We start from the raw sequence: 24,324 nt of genomic DNA, 5'->3' as shown, positions 1-24,324 counted from the left end.
GTGCAAGTGTGACTAGGTTTATTGCAGAACCACCATGCCAAGGATCGACCTGAAACTGACTTTCTTTTGGAGATTTGCAGAGCCAGGCTGGACAACCTTTGTTGCCTGTCTTGTGATAGACAGGTTTTGTTTCTGATTGTACTGAGGTTGGCACCCAAAAGCATTATGCTTTGACTTGAAATAGTGGAAGATTTTGGGTAGTTAACAGTGAGGCCTGACCTGTGAAACAGTGCAAAGCAGGCTTTAGTAGCGCTGGAAGCTGGTTGTGCTGTTGAGGCTTTTAGCAGCCAGCCGTCTAGGTAGGGGAAAACCTGATGACCTTGCTTGCGGACTAAGACTACCACTGGGGCGAGACATTAGGTGAAAATTTGAGGAGCAGACTTCAAGCCGAAGGGAAGGACATTGAATTGGTAATGGGTACTGGCTACGGTGAAACAGATATTTGTGATGCTTGGGATGTATGGGAATTAGGAAGTACACATCTTGCAAATCTAAGGATGTCATGTAATCGCCGCTGTTTAACAGATGAAGGCTGTCGAACAGAATAATAGTATAGAAAGATTGCGCAGAAATTTGTTCAGTTTCCTGGGGTCCAGGATGGGTCTCCACTCCCCTGTTTTCTTTTGTACAAGGAATAAATGGGAGTAGAATCCCATGCCTTTTTGATGAGAAGGAACATTTTTTATCACACCCTTGGCCAGCATTATTAGGGCTTCATTCCGAAGTAAGTGAAGACAAGGTGGATCTGCTCCTTTCGGATGATTGTTTGGTGGTTTCTGCACAAACTCCAGGGTATGGCCATAGTTTAATAAGTCCTACATCCATTTGTCCGATGTTATCTCCTTCCATTGGGGGAGGTAGTTGGAGATATTCAAACCCACATGGATGAAAGTAGAAGATGCAGCCGGTACCTGGTACAGGTCCTTGTTTGCAGCTTGTATAGCAGCCCTGAGGTGTTGCTTCCAGTGTGCACTTTGCTTGCTGTAGGCTGCTGAGGGTGGTTGACGGTCGACCTAATGGCAGACAAGCCTATTTTGAGACTGAGGTTGATAATGCTAAGGTCGTTGATAGTCCACTCTGTAGGTGGAGAAACATCTCCTTCTAGCACCTCAAAAGGGCAACTTCTTAAACTGGAGAATGCCAAGAGATCTAGCAGTGTCACAGTTTTTATAGCCAATAAGGTATCATCAATATGTTTTCCAAACACAGTTTTGCCATTAAAGGCTATGTCCAGGATCTTTGATTGGACTCTGGTCTAAAGGATGTAGCCTTTAGCCATCCTTGGCGTCTCAAGACTTCTGCTCTGACCAACTGGTGGAAAACTGTGGAAACAATGTTGAGAGCACAATCTATAATCTCTGAGGAAGTATGTTTGCCTTCTTGTAATATTTTTTTTGCTTCTGTCTTCTTGTCTTCTGGGATCAGATCAAGCAGACTGCTGATAACTGACCACATCTATTGGTCGTAGCGCTCCAGAATCTCAAGTGAGTTGGCTGCTTGGACGGTGGTGGCAGACATAAGAGATAATCTTTTTCCTATGTTGTCCAAGCATCTGCCTTCCTTGTCTGGTGGCACAGAGATGGGAGCGGAAGGGGATTTTGAACGCTTTTGCGCTGCTCGTGAAATGACAAAGTCAGGTTTTGGGTGACTGAGGAAGCAGGAGGGGGAATTATCTGTGGCTTTGTATTTCTTGTCCATGTTAGGTGGCACTGGCGGTACCGTAGCCAGATTCTTCATGATCTTTATTCTCTCATCCCAGATATAGCACATAATAGGGCTGGCTCTCAAAGACATCATGGCTTGCTCCTTAAAATCATAAAGAAAAAAGTCTGACTGCTTAAAAGAAGTTGGAAGATGGAATAGTGCTGCAGGTTGGCCATTATATTGTGAAAATCCTTGATGTTCTCTGGGATAGAGTCTGAAAGACGAGGTGGCAGAGGAGACGGAGTAGGAATAAGGTAGTCCTCCCATTCATCCAGTGGATGAGGCGGACCAGCGATATCGCCTTTCTACCTCTTATCCTCTATGGAAGAGTGATCCTCCCTTAGAGGTGCTGCAATAGTCAAGGCTGGTGTCATTCTGGGTGTTACTGGAGACGGGATGTTTCTTGGCGAGGCAGAAGTAGGCTGGGGTGGTGCTGGTTGTTGTTCCTTTGGAGGTTCAGGAAGCTTCCTATAATCCTGCAGCTTGTCCTACAGATCTTGAACTAGCGAAGTAGCGAACATTTTGCCGAGGCTGAGGATGTGGAGGATACTCATAATGTTCATAATGTCAGCTATGAGGGGTACAGTATGGTTCATAGCACTGCTGTTCATCCTCATTATCTTCCTCCCGATATTTTACATGAAGCTCTGAAGGACTGTGTACATCCTAAGAAGGCCTGTCATCATCTGATTCTTCCCATTCCAATAACTGGCTGGGTAGCATAGCTGAGACCTTGCTTGGAGAGGTCACTTCAGGCCTTAATGCAGTTATTGTGATATTTGTAATCCATAACTTCATTGATGGACCCGTCTATGACGTGAATGTGAACTGAAGCGTCGATGGTAAAAATTCCATCGGTGCTATCGTCTACAGTGTTGACGGCGACAGTGTTGTAGTTGATGGTGCTGCAGTCAATGGTGTTATTGTTGACAGCGCCATTGTCTACGGTGTTTTTGTTGATGGATTCGTCATCGATGCTGTTGTAGAAGTCAAATCCACCATTGATGGTGACTTAGTGGAGGAAATCACCTTGGTGGACGAAATGGAAGCATTAATAGCTGCCATAGTCTAGGTTCTCCATGACAATGGCTTTGTGGATGAAACCGTAGTAACAGTTACTGTCGCCGATACCAACGTCAACGATGTTCTGAGAGGAATATTTGTCCCTGATGCTGATGGGACTGAGGAGTGAGAAAGCTATGGAGATAAGTTTAAGTTTCTCCTTTTTCAGAGGGTCCTTATGATATACCTTCAAGGCCTTTCTACTCTTCTCAGAAGCCCTATGGTCACAGGATCTTGACTTCTGGTGAGATCTCGCAGCTGAATCACTGTCCTCCTCGGAAGAACTGTATTTCTGGGATTTAGATTTCTGTAGCCACAGAAGTAGCCTTCCCTCTCAGTCTCTCAATGTTTTTGAAGAAAAGGTGTGACAAATCTTGCACTCCTTTACCTGATGTTAGGGGTAGAGACAATAGAGACAGTTTCAGTGTGGATCATCCACATGTAGCCTTTTCTTCCCACAGGACTTGCAGGATCAGAAGAGAAGACTCAGACACTGTAAAAAAGTTGAGAAACACAGGAAATCTGTGCAGAGCTCAGGGAGACTTCCTTCACACGACATCTATTAGAAAATCTGAGGGATTCTGCCTCTCTTGGGAGTGCTCTATGGGACGCCTCCAACTGATTGGTCATTATTCAAGTTAGGTCTTTTAAAAAAAAAAAAAAAAAGGACATAGGCTATTAACCTGATAGCCTAGTGCCTTTATAACCTATGACAGTGTTGCATACTGCTTTACCATGGTACCGAGGGACTCCCATTTCGAAAATGGGGAATGATTCAAGCATGTGAATCTATGAAAGATCCAGTATTGGATAACCAGCAGCTGCAAACTAGAGGTTTCAGTAGCACAGATTCAATACCCCCTCATTCAAGGAAACAAATTCTCATTCACTAGGCATTAGGGTAGAGCAAATAGACGTTCAGGAAACCAGTTCCTGCCTGCACCAAAGCTAAACTGAAAGACTAATAACCAACTACGGGGCCAGTGAGTCAGAGGTACTAAGACCAAAATGCCCAAGAAGTTTTTTCTTTAACAGACTTAAGAGCAGCATTGGTTACTTACAATGTTATCTTGCAGACCTCTCTGAGGCAAAACAAGCACAAACTGTGACTAACTACATTGTACTAATCTGGGACATATTTCACAAGCAGTGTGTAGGAAGCTGGCCTGGTTTGTGGTGGGTACCTAAGGTACTTACACCTTATAATAGGGCCAGGTATCCCCTATTAGTGTAATGTAGGCAGTGTCTAGAAGCCAGGCTCTCTTGAGGTAGTTGTGGATGAGCAGCCAAGGCGTATCTAGGAGACATGCAAAGCTCATACAATACCACTGTAGTCACACAGCACATACACACACGAAAGAAATCCCTCGGTTTTACAAACATAAAGGTACTTTACTTTAGTGACAATACCAAAAAGTACTAGAGAGTCAACCCTCCAATAGGAGGTAACACACTAAAAATATACACTAGTTATCAGCAATAGGCATTGAAAGTGATAGAAAACAGTGCATATGTAGTTAGACAATAGTAACCCTAGGGGGAGCTCAAACCATAAACTAAAAAAATGAAATGTGAACATAGGACCCCCACCTAAGTAAGTGGAATGTGTAGATGGGAGCTGGGGGTACTAGGAAGCCCCAAAGGTAAGTACCACAGTGCCCCCTAGCGACCAGGAGGAAAGGAGTAAGCTACTGTATTTTCCCCAAACCACCCAAGAGGAAGAAAATGCAGAAAATGCAACACCCAGACAAGGCTGCAAGAAACAAGCTGTGGATCCCTGAAGAGGAAGCCATTTGGAAGAAGGGGATCAAGTCCAGAAGTCACAGAAGAGTCCAGGAGGAGCAGGAACTCCTACCCACCCAACTGTGGATGCAGGAGTTGGTCAACGGTGATGTGAAAAAGGTCAGCACTGTAACCCTGGAGTCGGTAAAGAGTTCCTGGGGAATGTAGACAATGTCCCATGCTGGAAGAAGAATTGCAGGCGGGTGTTGGTGCAGGAATTCCACCAACAAGCCTTGGCAAAGGCAAACATCGCAGCTGGCGGAAAGTGGAGCTGCCAAGGACCAGCAAGGCCTAGGAGTACTCAACCCAGGAGGGGAAGTCAGGGTGGACCCTCAGCAACACAGAGAACCCACAGGAGCAAAGGCAGCACCCAGAGGAGTCCCGCAGGATGGGGATACAGGAGTCACAGAAGAGCACAAGCGGTACAACTGGAGAAGGTTCCCACGCCGCAGGAGAACCCCACGGGAAGGAGTGCTGGGGGCTGGAGCTACACGTAGCCTGAAGATCCCTTAAAGGAGATGCAAACAAGCCATGGCAGCTGCAAGACCCGCGGTGCATGGGGGTACTAACCTGCACAGGAAGGCAAGGGCTCATCTCCACCAAAATTGGACAGCTGGCAGAGAGGGCCAAGAGGACTACTCCGGACCACCACCCGTGATGCAGGATCCATTCAGCTCAGGATGAGAGGAGATCCACGCACCCACTCGTCGCTGCACTGGGGTCCTGTGGATGCAGGGGAGTGACTCCTTCACCTCAAGGGAGATTCCTTCTTTCCTCTCGTGCAGACTGAAGACTTGCTACCCTCGGAAGATGCACAGCCAGGGAAATGTTGCAGAAGTTGGAAGGAGCCATGGAAACAATGTTGCAAGAAGAGTCTTCCTCGTGGATGCAGATTGTCAGTTCCTGGAGGGTCCAGTCATAGTTCCAGTGGCTAGAAGTCGAAGTAAGGTTGCAGAGGAGTCATGCTGGAATCTCGCAACCCGAATCTGAGGACCCATCCAAGAGAGAGACCCTAAATAGCCCTGAAAGTCAGATTGATCACGTAGCCAGGTGACCACCTATCAGGAGGGAGCTCCGACGTCACCTGCTTGGCCTGGCCACTCAGATGCTCCCAGAGGTCCCTGCCAACCTTGGATTCAAGATGGCAGAACCCAGGTACCCCCTGCAGGAGCTCTGGACACCACCCCTGGGGTGGTGATGGACAAGGGAGTGGTCACTCCCCTTTCCATTGTCCAGTTTTGCACCAGAGCAGGAACTGGCGGTCCCTAAACCGGTGTAGACTGGTTTATGCACAGAGGGCACCAAATGTGCTCTTCAAATCATACCAGTGGCTTCAGGAGGCTACCCCTCCCAAGCCATGTAACACCTATTTCCAAAGGCAGAGGGTTTTAACCCCCCTCTCCCAAAGGAAATCCTTTATTTTGCCTTACTGGGCTTGAGTTGTTCAAGCAGCAGGAGGGCAGAACCCTGTCTGAGGGGTGGCAGCAGCTTGGGCTGCCTGGAAAACCCTAGAAGGCTGGTAGGAGCAATTCTGGGGGTCCTCTGAGGAGCCCCGAGAGTGCATGGAATCATACTTCCAATACTGGCAACAGCATTGGGGTATGATTCAAACATGCTTGAAACCAAACATGCCTAGGTTCGGAGTTACCATTATGTAGCTGGACATAGGTGATGACCTATGTCCAGTACACGCATAAAATGGCATCCCCGCACTCACGACGTCCATGAAAATGGCACTGGAGTTTGTGGGGGCACCTCTGCTAGGGCAGGGGTGCCCTCACACACAGGTACTTGCACCCTGCCCTCTGGGCTAGGAGGGCCTGCCATAGGGGTGACTTATAGTGACCTGGTGCAGTGACTCATGGTGAAAAAGGGTGCATGAACCCTTTCACTCAGGCTGCAATGGCAGGCCTGCAGAACACTTTGCATGGGCTCCCTATGGGGGCATAATACATGCTGCAGCCCATGGGTATTCCCTGGCACCCCAATGCCCTGGGTACCATATTCTAGGGACTTACATGGGGGCACCAGTATGCCAAATGTCGGGTGAAAATGGTACAAGTTACCAGAATAAAAGGGAGAGAGCATAATCACTGGGGTCCTGGTTAGCAGGACCCCAGTGAACATAGTCAAACACACTGACAAACAGTGGGGGCAACCATGCTACAAAGAGGCTACTTTCCTACACAGTGAATGAAACAAGGCCATACAATGACCACCCACTACTAAATAAGGACAGTTTAATCAGTTGGATACAGACTGTAGAGTTGGTAACCACGAAGAACTAGCAACTACTGATTTTTACCTCCACAAAACATATGGCAGACAGAGGCACCACTGAAACTATACAGGGACAAATTATCTCTTTTGAATTAAACTAATCCAGCTAGCCAAAAACAAGGACTAATCATTAGCCTGGCAATAAACAAAAACACAGTATCTACACAGTTCTTAACAAGGACATGCATTAACAGTTGTGAGCATAGCAGAGCTAGATTGGAAGTACAGCAGATTTAAAGCGTTGAGAGACTAATGCTAAATAAGGACACCCTCCTCTTGTCTTGACCAGAACAAAATACACACAGTACAAATAAGCAACAACCAAAGATGTGTTTCACCAGACTAGGTAGAGACTGGATAACAACCTTTCCTGAAAAAAAGAAATGTGAGAGGTATCATTGGTTAGTACAAAACATTCAAAGACAAAGCCATGCTTAATTGTGATGGGCGGCATCAGTCAGTCACAACAGAAGGCATTACAGCTCTACAAACAACCTCATGTTAATCTGTTCAAGAGCCTTACCTCGAATTTAAGGCAGGGTCCATCTCTGGTGATTAGTGTACTGATACTTTCTGCAACAATCATCCCAAGACGGCGCACCTGGGGTACACTGCTGTCTAAGTGGCACTGCACACCAGCCATCATGTGGTCCAGGAGCTCTAAGAGAACAAGGAATTACTCCAGAATAAATACCAATGCAAATGATCTGAGGTGTGACACTGTTTCTAACGCTGTTGTCTTTAACATATGATGGCATGAAATAAAGAAAGTGAAGCAACTTGATATCCTGCCATGCTTTGATGTTTATGAACTATTACAATATCATTTGCTTTTCTAACTCACCCTTTAAACTGATCATCAGGACGTCTCAAAGAGCCAAACTATTTGACTCTCAACTGCAGATATACCAGATTATCTTACTTGTCAACCTAAAAATCTTCCCCAGATCCTTAGTTCACATGTAAGAGCAGATGAATTTAAATTGCGATGCTTCACAATTATATTTTAAATTTGATATTTCTTTAAATAGGCCAGAGTTATGCAGTCATCCAGTGAGCAGGAGTCTGCCCTCTGTTTTAACGCAGGCCATCTTCATGAATGATTTGATTACTAATTCCCCAGCATTGCTCTGAAAGCTTTATAGCATATTAAAATCATAATCTCTACTACCGTAAGTGTGTTTTTACCAATTGTGTTTTTAATCATGAAGAAACAACACAGTACCTGTCATTATGAAAGGATCATTCTTTGGGACCTGAAGTCTACATTGTTGAATATTTACTATACAGAATGCTTTTGTTATTTATACTACTTTTGTTTGCATGAAGTTCATGTAAACTGACCTTTTGACATAGCACCTAATTCCTTTTTGGACAGATGTTGTGTGGACCACCATAATGTTATAACCAGTGGTCTAAGTGCATTAAAAAAAAGCATGAGGTTGTGATGCTGCACACAATGGGGGCCCGGTGAGTGAGCGTGGAGTGGGGTCAAAGAATGGCTAAAAAAACAAAATATTCTGCAACTGTTTTTGGTATTTCACCTTCAGGTAACTACATATCAAATAACACACAGATTAATTAAATGAAAAGTAAATGCATGTTAAGTTAATCAGTGGGTAATGCACTATTATATATTATGAAACCTCTATAGTTAAAGTGTATTAAAAATAGATTTCATTAATACTCAGACTGTATGTAGTGTTATTTTTGTAACTGTCCTTTAAAAGGACACACTTCACAGCTCAGCTGGTAACTCCTTTGTAATACCACTAAAAAATAATACATCTTTGTCATCAGGAAGCTTCAAGTGACTCCATCAATTAAAGCCAATACCAGCTTACAGCCTCCCTCTACATTTGCAGATTAATCAATTGCACACATTTACATTTATTTCAGGCAAGCAGGGAACTGTTTTGCTTAAATTAAAAAAGTATGGGCCCATTGTGATTCTCAGATCCCGCCCACTTCAACCATTGGTTAGAACTCATTCATGAGTAAGAAGGGTGCCCTACAAACATTAAAAGACAGCATGGTGCTTGAAGCATTCTTTCCATTTTAGCAAGGAGCTGTGTCATAAAGAAGATGCCCCCACTATCCACTGCCAGGAAATCCAATATATTTCACTACTGGTGACATGACAGGGAAAACAATTCATCAAGGCAGAGGGGGGCAAAATACTTCCTCCGACATATCAATGGGAGAAAATGAAGTAACTTCTTGAAGGCCTTTCTCTTCCAAAAATAATTTATTCCCAGCTTCCAAATGTATACCCCCCCTCAAAATGTATGCATTTATATATTTGGTATTTCTAAAGTGCAAACCTAACCTGAAGGCAGTGGAGCACTGTACATAGTCAAAGGCAAGCTTAAAGTAAGCAAGTAGAAGAAGTGGAAGCTAATTTGCTGGTGGTTATTGCTTTGGGATGTAGTGTTCTTTAAAATGCTCCCCAGCACTCATTTCACACTACATCACCAACAGGGTAGACTACAAAGTCTAACACTATAGCCAAGAGCATTCACATTATCTCCTTTCCATCCATTCACTGTCTTAGATATCATGAGCACCACACTTTTCTTAGAGAAGTATCCTCCTAAAGAAACACCCTGACTTTGCAGAAAATATGTTTTTTCCTGCCACTCTTTGATGTTTAAATGGAATTTTACGTCTAGTGATACATAAGGAGGGTAATAGGACACTGGTGGACACACCGTGACGGCTGTAAGTAATTAAAACGTATTTATTGATTGATTAAAATCATTTCAATATAGAAATACAGCAATAAATACAATTCATTAAAACATCTAAGCATATAGCATTCCGAGAGTCTCATTGCTCACTGGTCAATGTCCTGGCTAAGATATTGCGATCTATAATATGCAATGGTACAGGAGGGTCGTGACGTGAGAAAAGTAACTTGTGCGCGACAAAAACATGTGCAAATAATTACTGAAATAAAGCTATGTGGTGCCAGGAGATCTGGACCACTGCTGCAGACAGTGGGAGAGGAACATTATCCAGTCTCGGCTGGAACCGGGGGATCATGGGGGGGGGGGGGGGGAGTAATGGGAAGGGGGGGCAGGGGAGTTGTTCTGAATGACAAAGGGCTATCTTTAATCCTGATCAACTCCCTGTAGATATTTTACCGTTCAGGAAATCGCTCAAGAGTCCTCAGAGTTTAAGCATGCTGTTATTGCTTGCCTGCAGGAGCACACGCCCGCCTGGATCCAGAATTTCCTGAGCCAGCAACGGCCTAGATTTAAGGTTCAACTGCATATGCAGGAAACATGGGTCGCCTCTTCTTTTGAGTGGCCACAGAGCCTAAACATGATTTCTCCTGCTACTATTAGCCAGGATGCTGAATTGGTGGGGAGAATGCAAAGGCCACCCAAATATGGTAGGGTTTTAGCTGCATGTAGCTATTTAGTAACATCCATGCATGGGTGCAGTTCTCAAGAGAAGCCTTGTCCTCTAATGATGAAATTAGTCTCAAGATTTTTCCAGTTGTCTTTCTAAACGACTCAAGGGAGGGCACTGGGGACCATAGCTGATGCAGTCCGAGCAGGTCAATGGAGTATTTACCAGCTGTTGAGTGGGGTTTATTGATTCCCAGACAGACGTCATAGTTTAAGGCAGATATACTCAAAGTACGGCCCGCGGGCCTCATGCGGCCCCTCTGACCTTTACATGCGGCCCCTGGGGCAACAGGAGCACTGGAGCAGCTGTTTGCTCAACTCCGCACTAACAAATATTAAATACACACATAATAAATACACACACAATCATTTATTTCAAACTTAATTGGTGTAACTAGGGACTCCTGCTCTTAACTTTAGAAACACCTTCATTTTTAAAGACATCTTGCAGCATAAGTGTAAAACTAAGACATTCTCTTCAAAATTAATTAAGTGTATTTAGTTTACATGCAGAACGCCTTAGTACAATTAATTTTATCAGTGCATTGAGATGTATTCATTTTAAAGTGATAGTTTTCAAACATAAATTTGGAAACATTAATTATTTCCCTTACCCTGAGAACACCATCAACAGTAAATTAAAGCGGCAAGTCACTTGGTATGTGCACTTTATTGGTGGCCTGGGTTCCTATCATACATAAACAACATTATAGTTTATTAAATCAAACATAGAAGCAGGTTTTGTCCAGCGCACGCCATGAATCATGTATTTTGAGGTCATCGTAAATGTGATAATGCAGAAAAAGGAGGGAAAGTGACACCAAACAATTGCCTAGGAACACAAAATTTGGAAAAGTGGGTAAGCCAGGATTAATTCCAGGTTTTCTGGTTTCCCATTGTTTATTTCACCCACTAGATGTATAGCCTTTGCTTCCCCTACACCTACCTTGCCACCAATCCCCCTAGTCACCCCACCCGACGCCACCGCCCTGGCATCAATGCGGCCCCCAGGCACGTCACAGACCAAACTTTTTGGCCCCTGGGAAAATGTTTGCGAGTACCCATGGTTTAAGGTATCCATTCTGCAAACTGGAACCTGTAGCACATGATGACAAATGTTGGGCTTCTGGCTATCGTTTGTTTGGTGAGACGAAATTCTAGCCTAATTTGGGCTGTTGAGGCGTATCTTGGTAGATGGAGTGTTTCCCTACAGATTTTAGTGACAATATTGTCCAAAGTGGTTAAAGCACTCCCTAAAAGGGCTTCGCTTCCGTACGCCAACGTAGGGACTATTTTTGCCCTAGCTGTTTCCAGAACGGGGATGTAAGAAAGTCCGTTCAGGTTCCTGGAGAGAACCCTGAATCCTGCATCCAGGGCAAGCCTTTTCTCTTCATTTCCTCCATGTGTGGCTTAAAGATCCCTTTGTTGTAAAATGTGAGCCTGAGTTATTTATAGTCGGTGACTTCTTCAACCTTTGTGGAGTCTAGAAACCAACTGAATTTTCTACACGTTCTGCAGCAGTTCATAATTTTGTTGTTCTTGGTGTTAATTGTCAGGCCGTTCCCTAACCAGCAGTCATAGATGGCATTTAGAAGGCGCTGCATCACTAACTTGGTAGTGCCAGATCATCGGCATACAATAAATTTGACAGCTAAAATAAATTTGCCAAGTTGCGGGTGTGAGATATAATCACACCTAAGGATGAAGAAAGGTCCACCAGGAATAGATTAAAGATCATTGGGGCTAGAAAGCACCCTTGCTTTAGCCCACAAGATGTTGGGATGGCCCTGTACAGGCTGGCCCCGTAGCCAAGCTTTATTCTGACTCAAGTGTCTGCATCTAAATTTTCAATTGCTCTTAAAAGCATTGTCGTTACACCCCAGTTCTTTAACGTGTTCCATAACAGGTTTCATGGGACACTGTTGAAATCTGCTTTGTAATCTATGTATCATAGGTACAATGGTTGTTTGGCTGATTTTGAGGCTTCAAGCAGCAAGGTCAGTGCCATGATATTTGCTGACATACCAGTTTTGTTTGTAAACCCAGTCTCATTGATCAGGATGATTGATCCGTTATCAGCCCAAATCAAGGAGCAGTTCCAGTAGGATGCCCGCATAATACTTCATCTCTTTTTCAATTAGGGCTATCAATCTACAATTTTCAGGTTTTGACTTGATGCCACCCTTAAGGAATGAGGCCCAGGCTTCTTCAGCCCCTGCGGCAGGTGGTCACTCTTCGTTCTTTCCTTCATTTTAAAGGAACATACTTGTTGTAGTAGGAGAAAGGAATTAAGCATGTAATCAATCAGGGAATTTCTGCTAGTGGAGTGAAAAGACATTGCGGGTGGAGAATCACCTTGGAAGCAGCTGTTTAGGGCCCGTAGGCCTAGGTATCCAATTTTTGGAGCAGAATCGGGCCCTTTTGGTCCCTCCTCGTCATCTCTAAGTGTGCCTGAGCTGGAAAGTCCTGTTGGCACTCTTGTGCCTCGATAATCTTGCTTGTTGATGAGGAGCCTAGTAAGTGGTATTGAAGTCCCCTGTTACTATGATCAGGGGCTGCTGATGGGATGCCTCTAATCTGAGGAGGCTCTTGCATGGATTATTCACCATGTCTGCATAATCTTTGTGGTTTGGAAGTGAATAAAGGTTTACTAACATAACTGAAAGACCATTGGTTGCTATTCGCATATTCTGCATTGCTAAGTGCAGTATTTGGATGTTGTCCGAGTCTGGTTTTTGCTCCTTTACACTGATCTTGATAGATGTAGACAAGCAGATTGCAAGGCCCACTCTGCTGCGCGCAAGTTCAGATTTTTTGGTCGTCAAGATTGCATGATGTGAGAAGCATGGGATGGTGATCAGTTCATGAGCCCAAGTCTCATGTAGGGCAACCACCGAAAAATGTTGAAGGTAGGAGACAGGGTCCTGGTCTTCAAGTTTGCTGGCTAAACAGTGGATATTTCAGGAGCAAAGTCGGAGAGATTGTGAGACTAGTTCCGAAGCATCTCCTTGAATTGCCACCGGTCACCTTGCTTGTTGTGGCTTGGTATGACGACTGGTATGAGGAATCAGCAACAAGACAGTTAATGAAGTTGCTTTGTCTGCATTATGGCAGATTTATCACTCTACTAAAAACCATAATCAATACTTCATTTAATATTCACTCAAACAACGTATTTCTTCCTTTTGATATTCTTTTTGTTCTCTTTCTCGAGGCCACAGGAGGTTCTATGTAGCACAGCCTGCCTCTTGCAGAATAAAAGTAATACTAGGAATGCAGGCAGTATGGCCAGCGACACTGGTTACGGAGCACAACTCTCTCTTGTATGCTTGTGTATGCTAGGTATGAGGCCACAATGAAAGGAGGAAGTACACTGGCAAGAGGAAGAGGGTGAGGCGACAAGAAACAATCATCATAATGTCCTTCAGGTTCCAATTCAGGACACAAAACTGATGCTTTAATTCCTTTAAGCTCTTTGCTCACAATAGATAGGGGCTCTATGAAAGTTCTTAACGCTAAAAAGAAAAAAGCTATTTTGAAAAAGAAGCCTTTATCTGATGATAGGATGCCAAACCCTCATGGGGAACATGGCATTGTATCTGAGAATACACCACCCCGTCATCATTAAATAAATGAGACTTCAACCTAGGATTCAAATCTCACCATCGTATTGTACTTGCAGTTCTTCTAGGGCATGCCCATTCCAAAATGTAGACACTTTAATTTTTGATTTGTAACCAGTTATTTGCTGGTTGTTGTTTTTTTTTTTTTTTACACTTTCCTTATTTTAACACTGTGGAAAAACATTTTACAGACTGTGCAATCCACTGGAACGACATCACTCCTACAAGACATAGTGACACTCCATGCAGTACTGCGAAATAAATCCATCATTCGCCATGTAAATTCCATTTACACATGGACTGGAACTGAGGTATACAGTGTCCTTCTAAGATGGACCCCGAGGGAGGTCACATTGTTTTAATAGTCTAAGGCCGCAGGCCAAGTGCTAGACGAGCCCGAGGTGTCCATAGCTGGACACTATATACTCGAAAACTGCCGTCCATATTTTATTTGAGATAGATTAGATTTTTGTCAAAATGCGGTGCAGTCAATGAGACAGTATAAATCCGGGTTGCAAATAAATGCATTTGATCAGTAAGTATGGAGCGAAAAAGAATAGCAATGGATATATATTTATAAAAATATAGGAGTAAAAATACGGTGGAACATGCATTTTATTTAATGTATCTTACATCACTGTTTAATTTTCACCATAGACAGATGATAAAACTGTGTGCTCGTTTAAAAGTCGTTATTTAATTCACAGTAGTTTTCAGGTGACAGAATTTCAAAACATTAATAGTAAGAGATATTACAGAAAAGCCTCCCCTTGGGCATTCCATTTAACAAATAAGCAGCGACATATACATGATTTGCGGATAAGCTGATAAAAGCTCAAGTTTTGGTTACTTTGTTTCAGAGGGCCGAAGAAACAGCATTGAAAAGATATGTTATGAAAATAATTTAGCTGTAAATGATGAAAGGCTGTGCAAGAGTGAAATGCATCTCCACCCACTTGTATGATGAAATAACAGCTTTCAGGGGAAATGAGGAAGAGCTTATTTGACTCTTGAAGCATGGGTGGCAAACTGAAATGTACTTTTTTTTTTTTTTTTTTTACTATAGTGTAGTACTGTATAGTTATAAAAATGTGAAGAATCTCAAATAAAACACTGGTTTTCGATTTGAATACATTATTTTAGGAAGGGCATGTTAAGTCTTTACGTTTCTTTGCCATCGTTGTCAGCATGATTAATGCTAACTGTAATTAAACTGCATCATTCTGTTATCTCTAAGAAAAACTATTTTATGCCCGATGGGCATAGCACAGATTCACTGACATTCTATATAAATTTACAAGTATGAGAATAAAAACACACAAAGGTTTGGGGTAGTGGCAACCACTAACTTGTAGTCCTCGTGGTGGTGTATCGCATCAATACCACAAAAGCATTAGAATATCTTGATCACGTCACCTTTTAGGTACTGTATGAAGATGGGTGTTGAGTGTGATTTACGGCTGTAGGAGGCTGGCCTGGTTTATAGTGGGTACCTTGGGTACTTACACCTTATACCAGGTCCAGTTATCCCTAGTGAAATGTAGTACTGTTCAACCAGCTTAGGCTGATAGAGGTAGCTATAGCAGAGCAGCTTAAGCTGAACTAGGAGACATGTAAAGCTCCTGCAATACCACTATAGTTACACAGTACGTATACACAATAAAAGACAATACTCAGTGTTATCAAAAATTAAGGTAGTTTATTTTAGTGACACAAGGCCAAAAATATTTTAGAAGCAATACTCCTTCTGGAGGTAAGTATTACACACAATATTTACACTAGACACCAAAATAAGGTAAGTAATTAGTCATAGGATAGTGCAAACAATAGACAATACCATAGAATGCAATAGTAAGAAATAGGTCTAGGGCAACACAAACCATATACTAAGAAAGCGGAATGCGAATCACAAATTCCCCCCTAGACAAGTGTAGTGTGTAGAGAATCGCTGGGAGAGTAAGAAAACCACAAAGGTGGGTAAAATACCCCACCCCAGAGCACAGGAAAGTAGAACTGCAAGTTTCCTTAGGACACACTACGTGATCTGAGTTATTGCAAGAACCAAGCAAGACTGCAAGCAACAATTGGTGGATTCCTAGACCTGAAGACCTGTGAAGAGAGAAGACCAAGTCCAGAAGTCGCAGAAGATTCCAGGAAGGACAGGAACCCCTGCCAACCTAGAAGATGGTGAAAAAGAGTATTCTCCGGTGAGAAGAAGTCTGCAGAGGAGCACCAAAGAAGATGGCTGCGGGTTCCTGCGTGATGCAAAGGATGTCCCACGTGGAGATGTTGGATGCAGGCGAGTTGCAGCCCTGGATTCGTCCAACAGGCCTTGGTTCAAGCAATGTCGCAGATTGCCCCAAAATGGCGCTGCCTGGACCCAGGAGGGACCTGGGGACCTCAACTTGGACTGAGGAGGCAGAGGGGGCTCCCAACACTGGAGGGAACCCACAGATGACCATGCAGCCCCCACGGAGGTCCCAGGACACCGGGACAAAGAAGGTGCAAATTGCAGTTGTTGCAGCACTTCAAAAGAAGGTTCCACGCCACCGGATAACAACTCAGCGAGTTGAGCGTCGCAGGATAGAGTGCTGGGGACCTAGGACAGGCTTTGCTCGAAGGATTCAAGCAAATAGTGCACAGAGGCCTCAGGAGGTGAAGATGATGCAGTACGCAGGGGTACTGTCGCAAACAGGAAAGGCAAGCTCTTACCTCATCAAAGTTTGGACAGTAGGACCTTAGGACAGTCTGTGTAGAAGGGGTACACCACCTGTGTTTCAAGGAGCACACTCGTCGCCTGTAGACGAGTCCAAGAAAACCGGTCGTCGTCTTAGAAGGTGCCTGCTGGAGCAGGGAAGTGACTCCGTCACTCCACAGGAGATTTTTTCGGTCCTTCTGGTGTAGGTTGAAGACAGGAGTCCCCAGAGTGTGCACACCGTGGAAACTGTTGCAGCTGCTTGCTGAAGCTGCAAAGTTGAAGTAGCCCTTCTGGATACTTTGTTTCAGTTACAGCGGTTCCTGGAGCAGTAAGCGATTGATCAGAGGTCAGAGGATGAAGCAATGGTTGCAGAGGATTCCTGATGGAAACTTGCAAGCAGAATCTCAAGAGAAAGCCAAGGAGAGACCCTAAATAGCTCTGAGAGGGAGGATTGGCTATCTAACTAGGTATGCACCTATCAGGAGGGGTCTCTGACGTCATCTGCTGGCACTGGCCACTCAGAGGCCTCCATAGTGTCCCCACAACTTGGAAAACAACATGGCTGAAGTCTGGGACACACTGGAGGAGCTCTGGGCACCACCCATGGGGTGATAATGGACAAGGGAGTGGTCACTCCCCTTTCCTTTGTCCAGTTTCATGCCAGAGCAGGGACTGGTGGTACCTGAACCGATGTAGACTGACTTATGCAAGGAGGGCACCATCTGTGCCCTTCAAAGCATTCCCAGAGGCTCTGGGAGGCTACCCATCCCAAGCTTGTAACACCTATTTCTAAAGGGAGAGGGTTTAACACCCTCCTCCCAAAGGAAATGCTTTGTTCTGCCTTCCTGGGACTGAGCTCCAGGAGGGCAGAACCCGGTCTGTGAGGTGGCAGCAGCTGTAGCTGTAGTGCAAGCCTCAGAGAGCTGGTTTGGCAGTACTTGGGGTCCATGGTGGAGCCCCCAGGATGCATGAATTGGCTCCCCAATACCAGATTTGGAATGGGGGGACAATTCCATGATCTTAGACACCCTACAAGGCCATATTCAGAGTTACCATTGTGAAGCTACCTATAGGTATTGACCTATATGTAGTGCATGAGTGTAATGGCGTCCCCACACTCACAAAGTCTGGGGAATTGGCCCTGGACTGCGTGGGGGCACCTTTGCTAGTGCGTGCAAGGGTGCCCTTACACTTAGTAACTTTGCACCTAGCCTTCAGTAAATGAAGGTTAGACATATAGGTGACTTATAAGTTACTTAAGTGCAGTGAAAATGGCTGTGAAATAGTGTGTGCACTATTTCACGCAGGATGCAATGGCAGGCCTGTGGAATGGTTTGTCTGAGCTCCTTATTGGTGGCAAAAGAAATGCTGCAGCCCAAAAGGATCTCCTGGAACCCCAATGCCCTGGGTACCTAGGTACCATATACTAGGGACTTATAAGGGGGGTCCAGTGTGCCAACTGGAATTGGTAAATAAAGTCACTAAACTATAGTGACTAATTTGGAAGCAGAGAGAGCATAAGCACTGAGGTTCTGGTTAGCAGAGCATCAGTGACACAGTTAAGCACTATTGACAACACACACATGAGGCCACAAACTATGAGCACTGGGGTCTTGGCTAGCAGGATACCAGTGAGACAGGCACAACACACTGACAAATAGGATTTTCACTATGAGCATTGGGGTCCTGGCTAGCAGGATCCCAGTTACACAGTAAAAATACACAGACACACACTCACAAACAGGCCAAACGTGGGGGTAACCAAGCTAGAAAGAGGCTACTTTCTCACAACTGTCAAGTAGAAAAAGAAGTACTTCTCTTTGGACGGAAGTGCTGGATGCATTCGAGACTGCCGGGGGTCGGAGCTGCTCACGTCCCAGTAACTTGGGGGTCTGGTGATGATGACAGGATGCCTGACTAGGGTCGGGCATGGTGGTTTGGCAGAAGCTTTAGGAGGTTAGTGCCCCTAGGGTCGACTGCCTGTGGTTGTGATGAGGTGCACCTTGGCTGTGCTGCTGCCTGGTGCAGCAGGTGTGAATGAGCTCTATTTTGCATGACTACACCGTGATATGGGGGTGGGGAGGGAGCTCTCCCTGTTTCTGACACCTGAACTCCCACTGCCCACCTGGAACCCATTGTTTGCACTGCTGGTTTTGCGCTTTTGTTTACTGCATTTCTGTCTTATACGTCACATATCTCAGAAATGTGTGCTGACCTTCAGTGCTTGATACACTCTACATGATGGGAGAGATGGGATATAGTGGAACTGTGGTCACAAGTTTGTATATGACTGATATGGAATCCTATGTTTGAATTTATGCTGTACCATTCTCTCTAAAGGCATGATGGAGATGTCAAACTGCTGTATTATTAAGATCTGAAACAGTTTCATGATGCGGAAACTATAATATACTCTTCAAAAAAGTAGAAAAATAAGTACTTAAGCAGCCCTCTTCACTATAGTGTTTCCTGTGATCTAACTCTGACGATAAACCTGAACTTTCTCTTAGAATCAATAACCTATGGTTCAAGTAGAGCCTGCAAAACATGCATCTCATGGTAAAATCAAATTATTTTGATTAAAGGTGTCTTATGGTAGGTCATTGACGAGTACAGACAGAGGCTTAAGCAGTTCTACAACTATCACATAGCTCATTGGCACACATAAAGCACCTTTCCATGTGGAATGAAAAAAGTATACCAAGATCTTTTTGGAAGTTGCTAGTCAAAGCCTCATATTGACTGATGAATAAGAGAACTCTGGGATTTGTGTGGAGGATCATCTTGGGCTCCAGGGCCACTTTTGTGCATCTGGAATTCTTTAAAACTAAAAACACATCATTTGCGGCATCATGGCTTAGATGGTGAGATTCAGAGGGGGGTGTGAATGTCAAATTTACCAACTTACTGATTTCCATTAGGTGAGCCTCTGCCTAGAGTGGCACAGTGGGTGAAAAACTGTGGGTTGGAATACAAACATGAGCGACTCCCACTGCTTAGACTATTTGCAAGCATTCATGCCATCGGCTTTTGGGTCTTCGATTGCCAGTAGTGCAGCTGGAAACTTGGGAGTGGCACAGCTTTCAAGGCCTGATACTGTCAATGTTTGTGAATTCCAAAACATAGCACATTTTCACCCATTCAAGGAGTACTTCTAAGAATGCACATTTACTACTTTTTGGGTAAATCGGTCACTATATCTGATCTTAAAAAAACAAGTAAAACGTTTCAGTGCAATGAGTACAACAAAAAATCAACACAGAAATGCCAGACCCAACTGGGGCCCCCAGACCCAACTACCAAACCATGAATGCCCCAAACACCCCTGCTGAACCTATGACCCTACTCGTCCTACTTGGGCCTGGTAGTTCTCCCTAGCAACTCATGGCTATGGTCAAGTACAACACAATGGCCTTGAGTTCCTGGGATCAATAATTTTAAATGTATTTCCACTGCATGCACTCTTCATAGTCACTGCTACAAGAAGCCTTGATGGTAGGTTTGTCAAATCGTGTACGTGGGCAGGGATACATGTGTCTAGTGCTCCCATGTGTTTGATGGCCCCATGCACTAAGCTCCAGTCACAAATAGAGCGGACAAGCAGGCAAATAATAGGATGAGCAAGAGCCAGGCGATGACTCTGGCTTGGCTCAACGAGTACGTGCTCGAACTAAGCCATGAAAATGTTAGGCATGTATATTGTGCAGCTATAATAATGCAAACATATGATACAATGTCTTCACATTTTTTTTTTTTAAATGTATTTCTTCAACATGCTGAAGGGATTCACCCTACTACGTCAGAATGTATCACTGAATAGAAAGACATTTATTAAAAGTGATAGTTTTTAAAAACATTCATGGCCTGCCCTCCCCATCCCCAAAGGCAAAACTAATACTGAACAAAGAAGCAAGTCAGTAGTCATGTAAGCCCTAAACGTGGCCTAGATTCTGATTATTGATTAAGCAACATAGTTTATGAAATCAAACATAAGAGGTGCTTTTACAGCGTACATCCTGAACACATGCATTTAAAATTGCGCTCAAATGTGATAGTAAAAGACAAAGAGGCTCTGTGCAGTAAAATATTTGTCTAGGATCACAATTTGGACAAGCATGGAACCCAGTACTGATTTCAGGTTATCTGGTTATATATTTTGAAGTTCAGACAATAGATGGGCATCTCTCTCTGTCTCTTTCTCTCCAGTTTACTTCACAGGTCAATGTATTGTCTTTCATTCTTGGCTCAGGAAGAGAAAAACTGACATGGATAGCAGACCTGATTCTATGCCCTATAGATCCAACTACCAAGCTAACAATATATTTATCTGAGTGGTGTCACACCACAAACCCTACGCCTGGAGTACAGCCCTGCACACAAATAGCTTATGACTGATTCACCTTGCTCACTCATCTTGCTCTTATCTGATTCTATGGACAACAGCTTCAGAGCTCCCACAGTAAAAAGAGGAGCATCTCCAATATTTGTAGTGGGTACAGGATATGCTAGTGAGAGCCATGCAGCAGAACTAGATTTGAAAGTACCTGGGACCAAAGTGCTCCCTTTGATGACCCATGATCAAGATTGTTTCCTTTATAAGGGTCTCTCGTGTTGATGCAATACAATGCACAGCATACAGAAATGTTTTGGGTGCCCAAAAAGATATAGGCAGAACCAAATACTGGTATTATTCGGTTTTATCAGACAGAATTTAGCCGGGAAGTCCATCTTGCTGAACACCAGTCATATAATTAGGAATGCTGAATAATTGCACTGAAAGGGCTCTTAAGAAAAACCTGTCAGGGTAGATGGCACTGGCATAAATTCCTGGGCACAGTGACTACTCACATCCATAAAGAATCTAGGAGTGCAAGAGATGTGACAAAGCAATGTATCAGCTATCAATCCTTAGGTTGAAGTCAGGGGATCAAGACAAAGCTGAGATGCTACAGAAAAAGCACGCTCATTCGTTATTCAATCTCATGAGGGTCCAGACAAGCAACCTTATTGATTTAAGGCAATTCAGCCTCACAATTCTATGTTGCAGTAGGGGCTTCCTCGGGGAAAGGAGAAGACTGCTACATCAACAATGTTTAAAAGGTAGCGTAAGTAAATGAAGTGATGCTGTAGTTTTTTGTTAAAATAATTCCAACACACCAACAAAGTGGCGCCACCAGTGGTGAAAAATATAGTAAAAAAGTAGTCAACGAAGTTTGGGGAAGTAGGGTACATAGGAAAGCATATGCCAGTTATGTCATCGGTAAGCCACATGTAACTAAGTCACCGAATTTTAGTTTGAGCCTCTGTCAGCAATTTTGTCTTTAGCCCGACAAGCTGTGAATAACCTTTTCTCGGGCTGTATGGTGGGTCAGCTGGTTTTGGGGTTTCTTAGATTGGATTATTTTTCTAAAATAGAACATCTTACACTAATCTGTACAAAACTTGGTTTTAAAAGACTTATTTAATGAAGGAATATTATTGTCCACATTTCTAATGCCAAATAGGAAATAATTAACTGACACGAATGGGTAATGCCCTGTGTAGGAGTCGTCGTAACCATTTTAGTCTATAAAATAGTTGTGCTTTCAATTAGTTGCGCACTAAATTTCAACCACAACTGTTGAAACTTCCAATAAAGTAACCAAGAGAGGAGGATAAAGGATAGGTACTGCATAAACGTGCTACAACCCTCTGTTTGCAGATAAGGCCCCACAATGATAAAATATTTGGGATGGTTCCTTCCTCTAATTTTACATAGTGGTGTTACTTTGAATTAAAAGTAAGCCCAAACTGGTCACAGAGGCTGTGGAAAGACAGGCATAGACTTAGGATATATCGATGTCATATGTGCATCTAATAATTCCCAAGTTGAGGCCGTATTGGTTATGTCCATTTACTACTGCCTCAAACAGGGCAGTTTAGATGTTTTGTGGTTGTGCGTGAACACGTTTTTAGATGTTTATGAACCACTTCTGTACCGGCTAGTGGAATTCCAAAACAATTTTAGTGGTGATTACCATAAAAACACAGTGCTAGCTATGTGTATTAGCAACTAGTCGGGTTTGAGAATTTTGACACAGGTGAGACTGCCGGAACTATAAGGCAGCAGTTGCTCCTAGCAGACAGGTGCCTAGTCCTGCTCCACCTAGATCTGGAGTGGCAGAAAGGATGGTAGGGTCATGTGTTTCTGTTTGGTGAGTCTCCAGTTCCTGAGTGGCCTCCCACCAAGATTACTGGAGTCAGCTGCTGTGTGCAAACACCAGGGAACACTGGGCCATATGTATGAACACTTTTTCCCATATACACAGAATGGGTAAAAACCTTTGCTACATCTGGTCCACTGTCTCTCTTTGTTCCCTGTGTCTCTTGTGCTTTGCAAGTGAGGAAGGAGGGGGATAATGTCAGAGACCTAGATGATAGACCCAAGCATGGGGCAAGCTGGAATTCTTCACTTTTCTTCAGGAAACTTCCAAGCACACCAGCTGGTGTCTCTCACTAGAAAACAGAGGTAAAGGAGCGAGAATTACTATCCTCGCCAAACTGGACTGCCAAAGAGTTGTCAGTCTGTACTTCAAAGCGCATAGTGCATGCTTCCAGTGCAACAGGACTAAACTAAGACTTTGGGCCTGATTTAGATCTTGGCAGTGTTCCGCCCCTGTATTTAGACGAGGCAGTCCTGCAGGCGGTGTACTTGTGGTGGTTTGCTGACGGAGGGAGGACATTGCTCGATCCAAATGACATCGGACAATGGCAGTGGCTATGGAATAGAGGTAAGTCACACACACACTGTACCTCTGCCATATCTGCCACCCTGCAGCACACACAACACATCACATACACACCATTATCCATTGCGATTCCACCACAACACGCCACAGACACACATTGACATACATCCATGACACAACATACACACACTATTGATACAACACCCAAACACAACACAACCACAACAAAAAACATAACTACACTCATCTAAACACTCGCACATCACAACTACACATATCACAACACTTATCTGAATGTTGCACGCAGCAACACAACATATACAACATCAATGCCATATGCAAGTGGCAAACAAACTGACATAGCCACATCATCCACTCCACTTCCCTTCACCTCACCCAGCCAAACACACTGCATATACGTACTGAGTCACACACACACAAAATGGACACAGTTGACAAGTATGAGTGTACCATCATTGTGGTGCCAGCATTCATTTGGCAGTGAATACTTACACCAAAATGACCCGCTCGTGTCCTCAACATATGCATGTTGACACAATTTTTAAAAATTAATGTGACATGTATATGTCTGCAGTGGTCTCAAGCTCATGTGAACACCCAACATACACAGCCAATGCGTGTCCAGCAAAAGGGGGTTCGTGTTTTCTCCATGGTCCAGTGGCAGTACCTGTAGAGGGTGTTGTCCAGCTGTGTCCGGCTGCAAACAGAAGTGGAATCTGGGGAAAAAGGTGAGTTTTCAACCCTTTCCCCCACCCCCAGTCCACCAACTCAGAAGTGGAGGTCAGACCACCACATTTTGCTTGGCGGTAAGGCACATGCAAATCTGCACAGTGGTAAGTGTAGTTGGGGTCCTGCCGCCAGCCACAATGTTCTATGGTGCCTTGGTAGCAGATGGAATCCTTGGCGGAGGCGGCAGGACTCAGGCAGGGTAAAGTCTATGGGAGCGCCAAGGTCTAAATCGCGCAGGCATACAGGGCTGGGTTTCTGTAGAAAAAGTGGCAGCAGACCTG

At 44.1% G+C, this 24,324-nt stretch overlaps 1 protein-coding gene across 5 annotated transcripts in view; it reads right to left on the bottom strand.

Annotated features, from left to right (window-relative positions):
• The window catches only part of TELO2 (telomere maintenance 2), an 863,005-nt gene that overhangs the window by 525,179 nt on the left and 313,502 nt on the right, over positions 1–24,324 (bottom strand). For all 5 annotated transcript variants that reach the window (XM_069210626.1, XM_069210623.1, XM_069210621.1 and 2 more), the window contains one exon: positions 7,352–7,488. In XM_069210626.1, the coding sequence (XP_069066727.1) occupies positions 7,352–7,488 (137 nt within the window). The remainder of the gene's footprint in view (positions 1–7,351; positions 7,489–24,324) is intronic.

The sequence above is a fragment of the Pleurodeles waltl genome, chromosome 10, assembly GCF_031143425.1.
Source record: "Pleurodeles waltl isolate 20211129_DDA chromosome 10, aPleWal1.hap1.20221129, whole genome shotgun sequence".
NCBI classification, from domain to species: Eukaryota; Metazoa; Chordata; class Amphibia; order Caudata; family Salamandridae; genus Pleurodeles; species Pleurodeles waltl.
The sequence above is the reverse complement of the archived record's forward strand: the minus strand, read 5'-3'. Positions and strand labels throughout refer to the sequence as shown.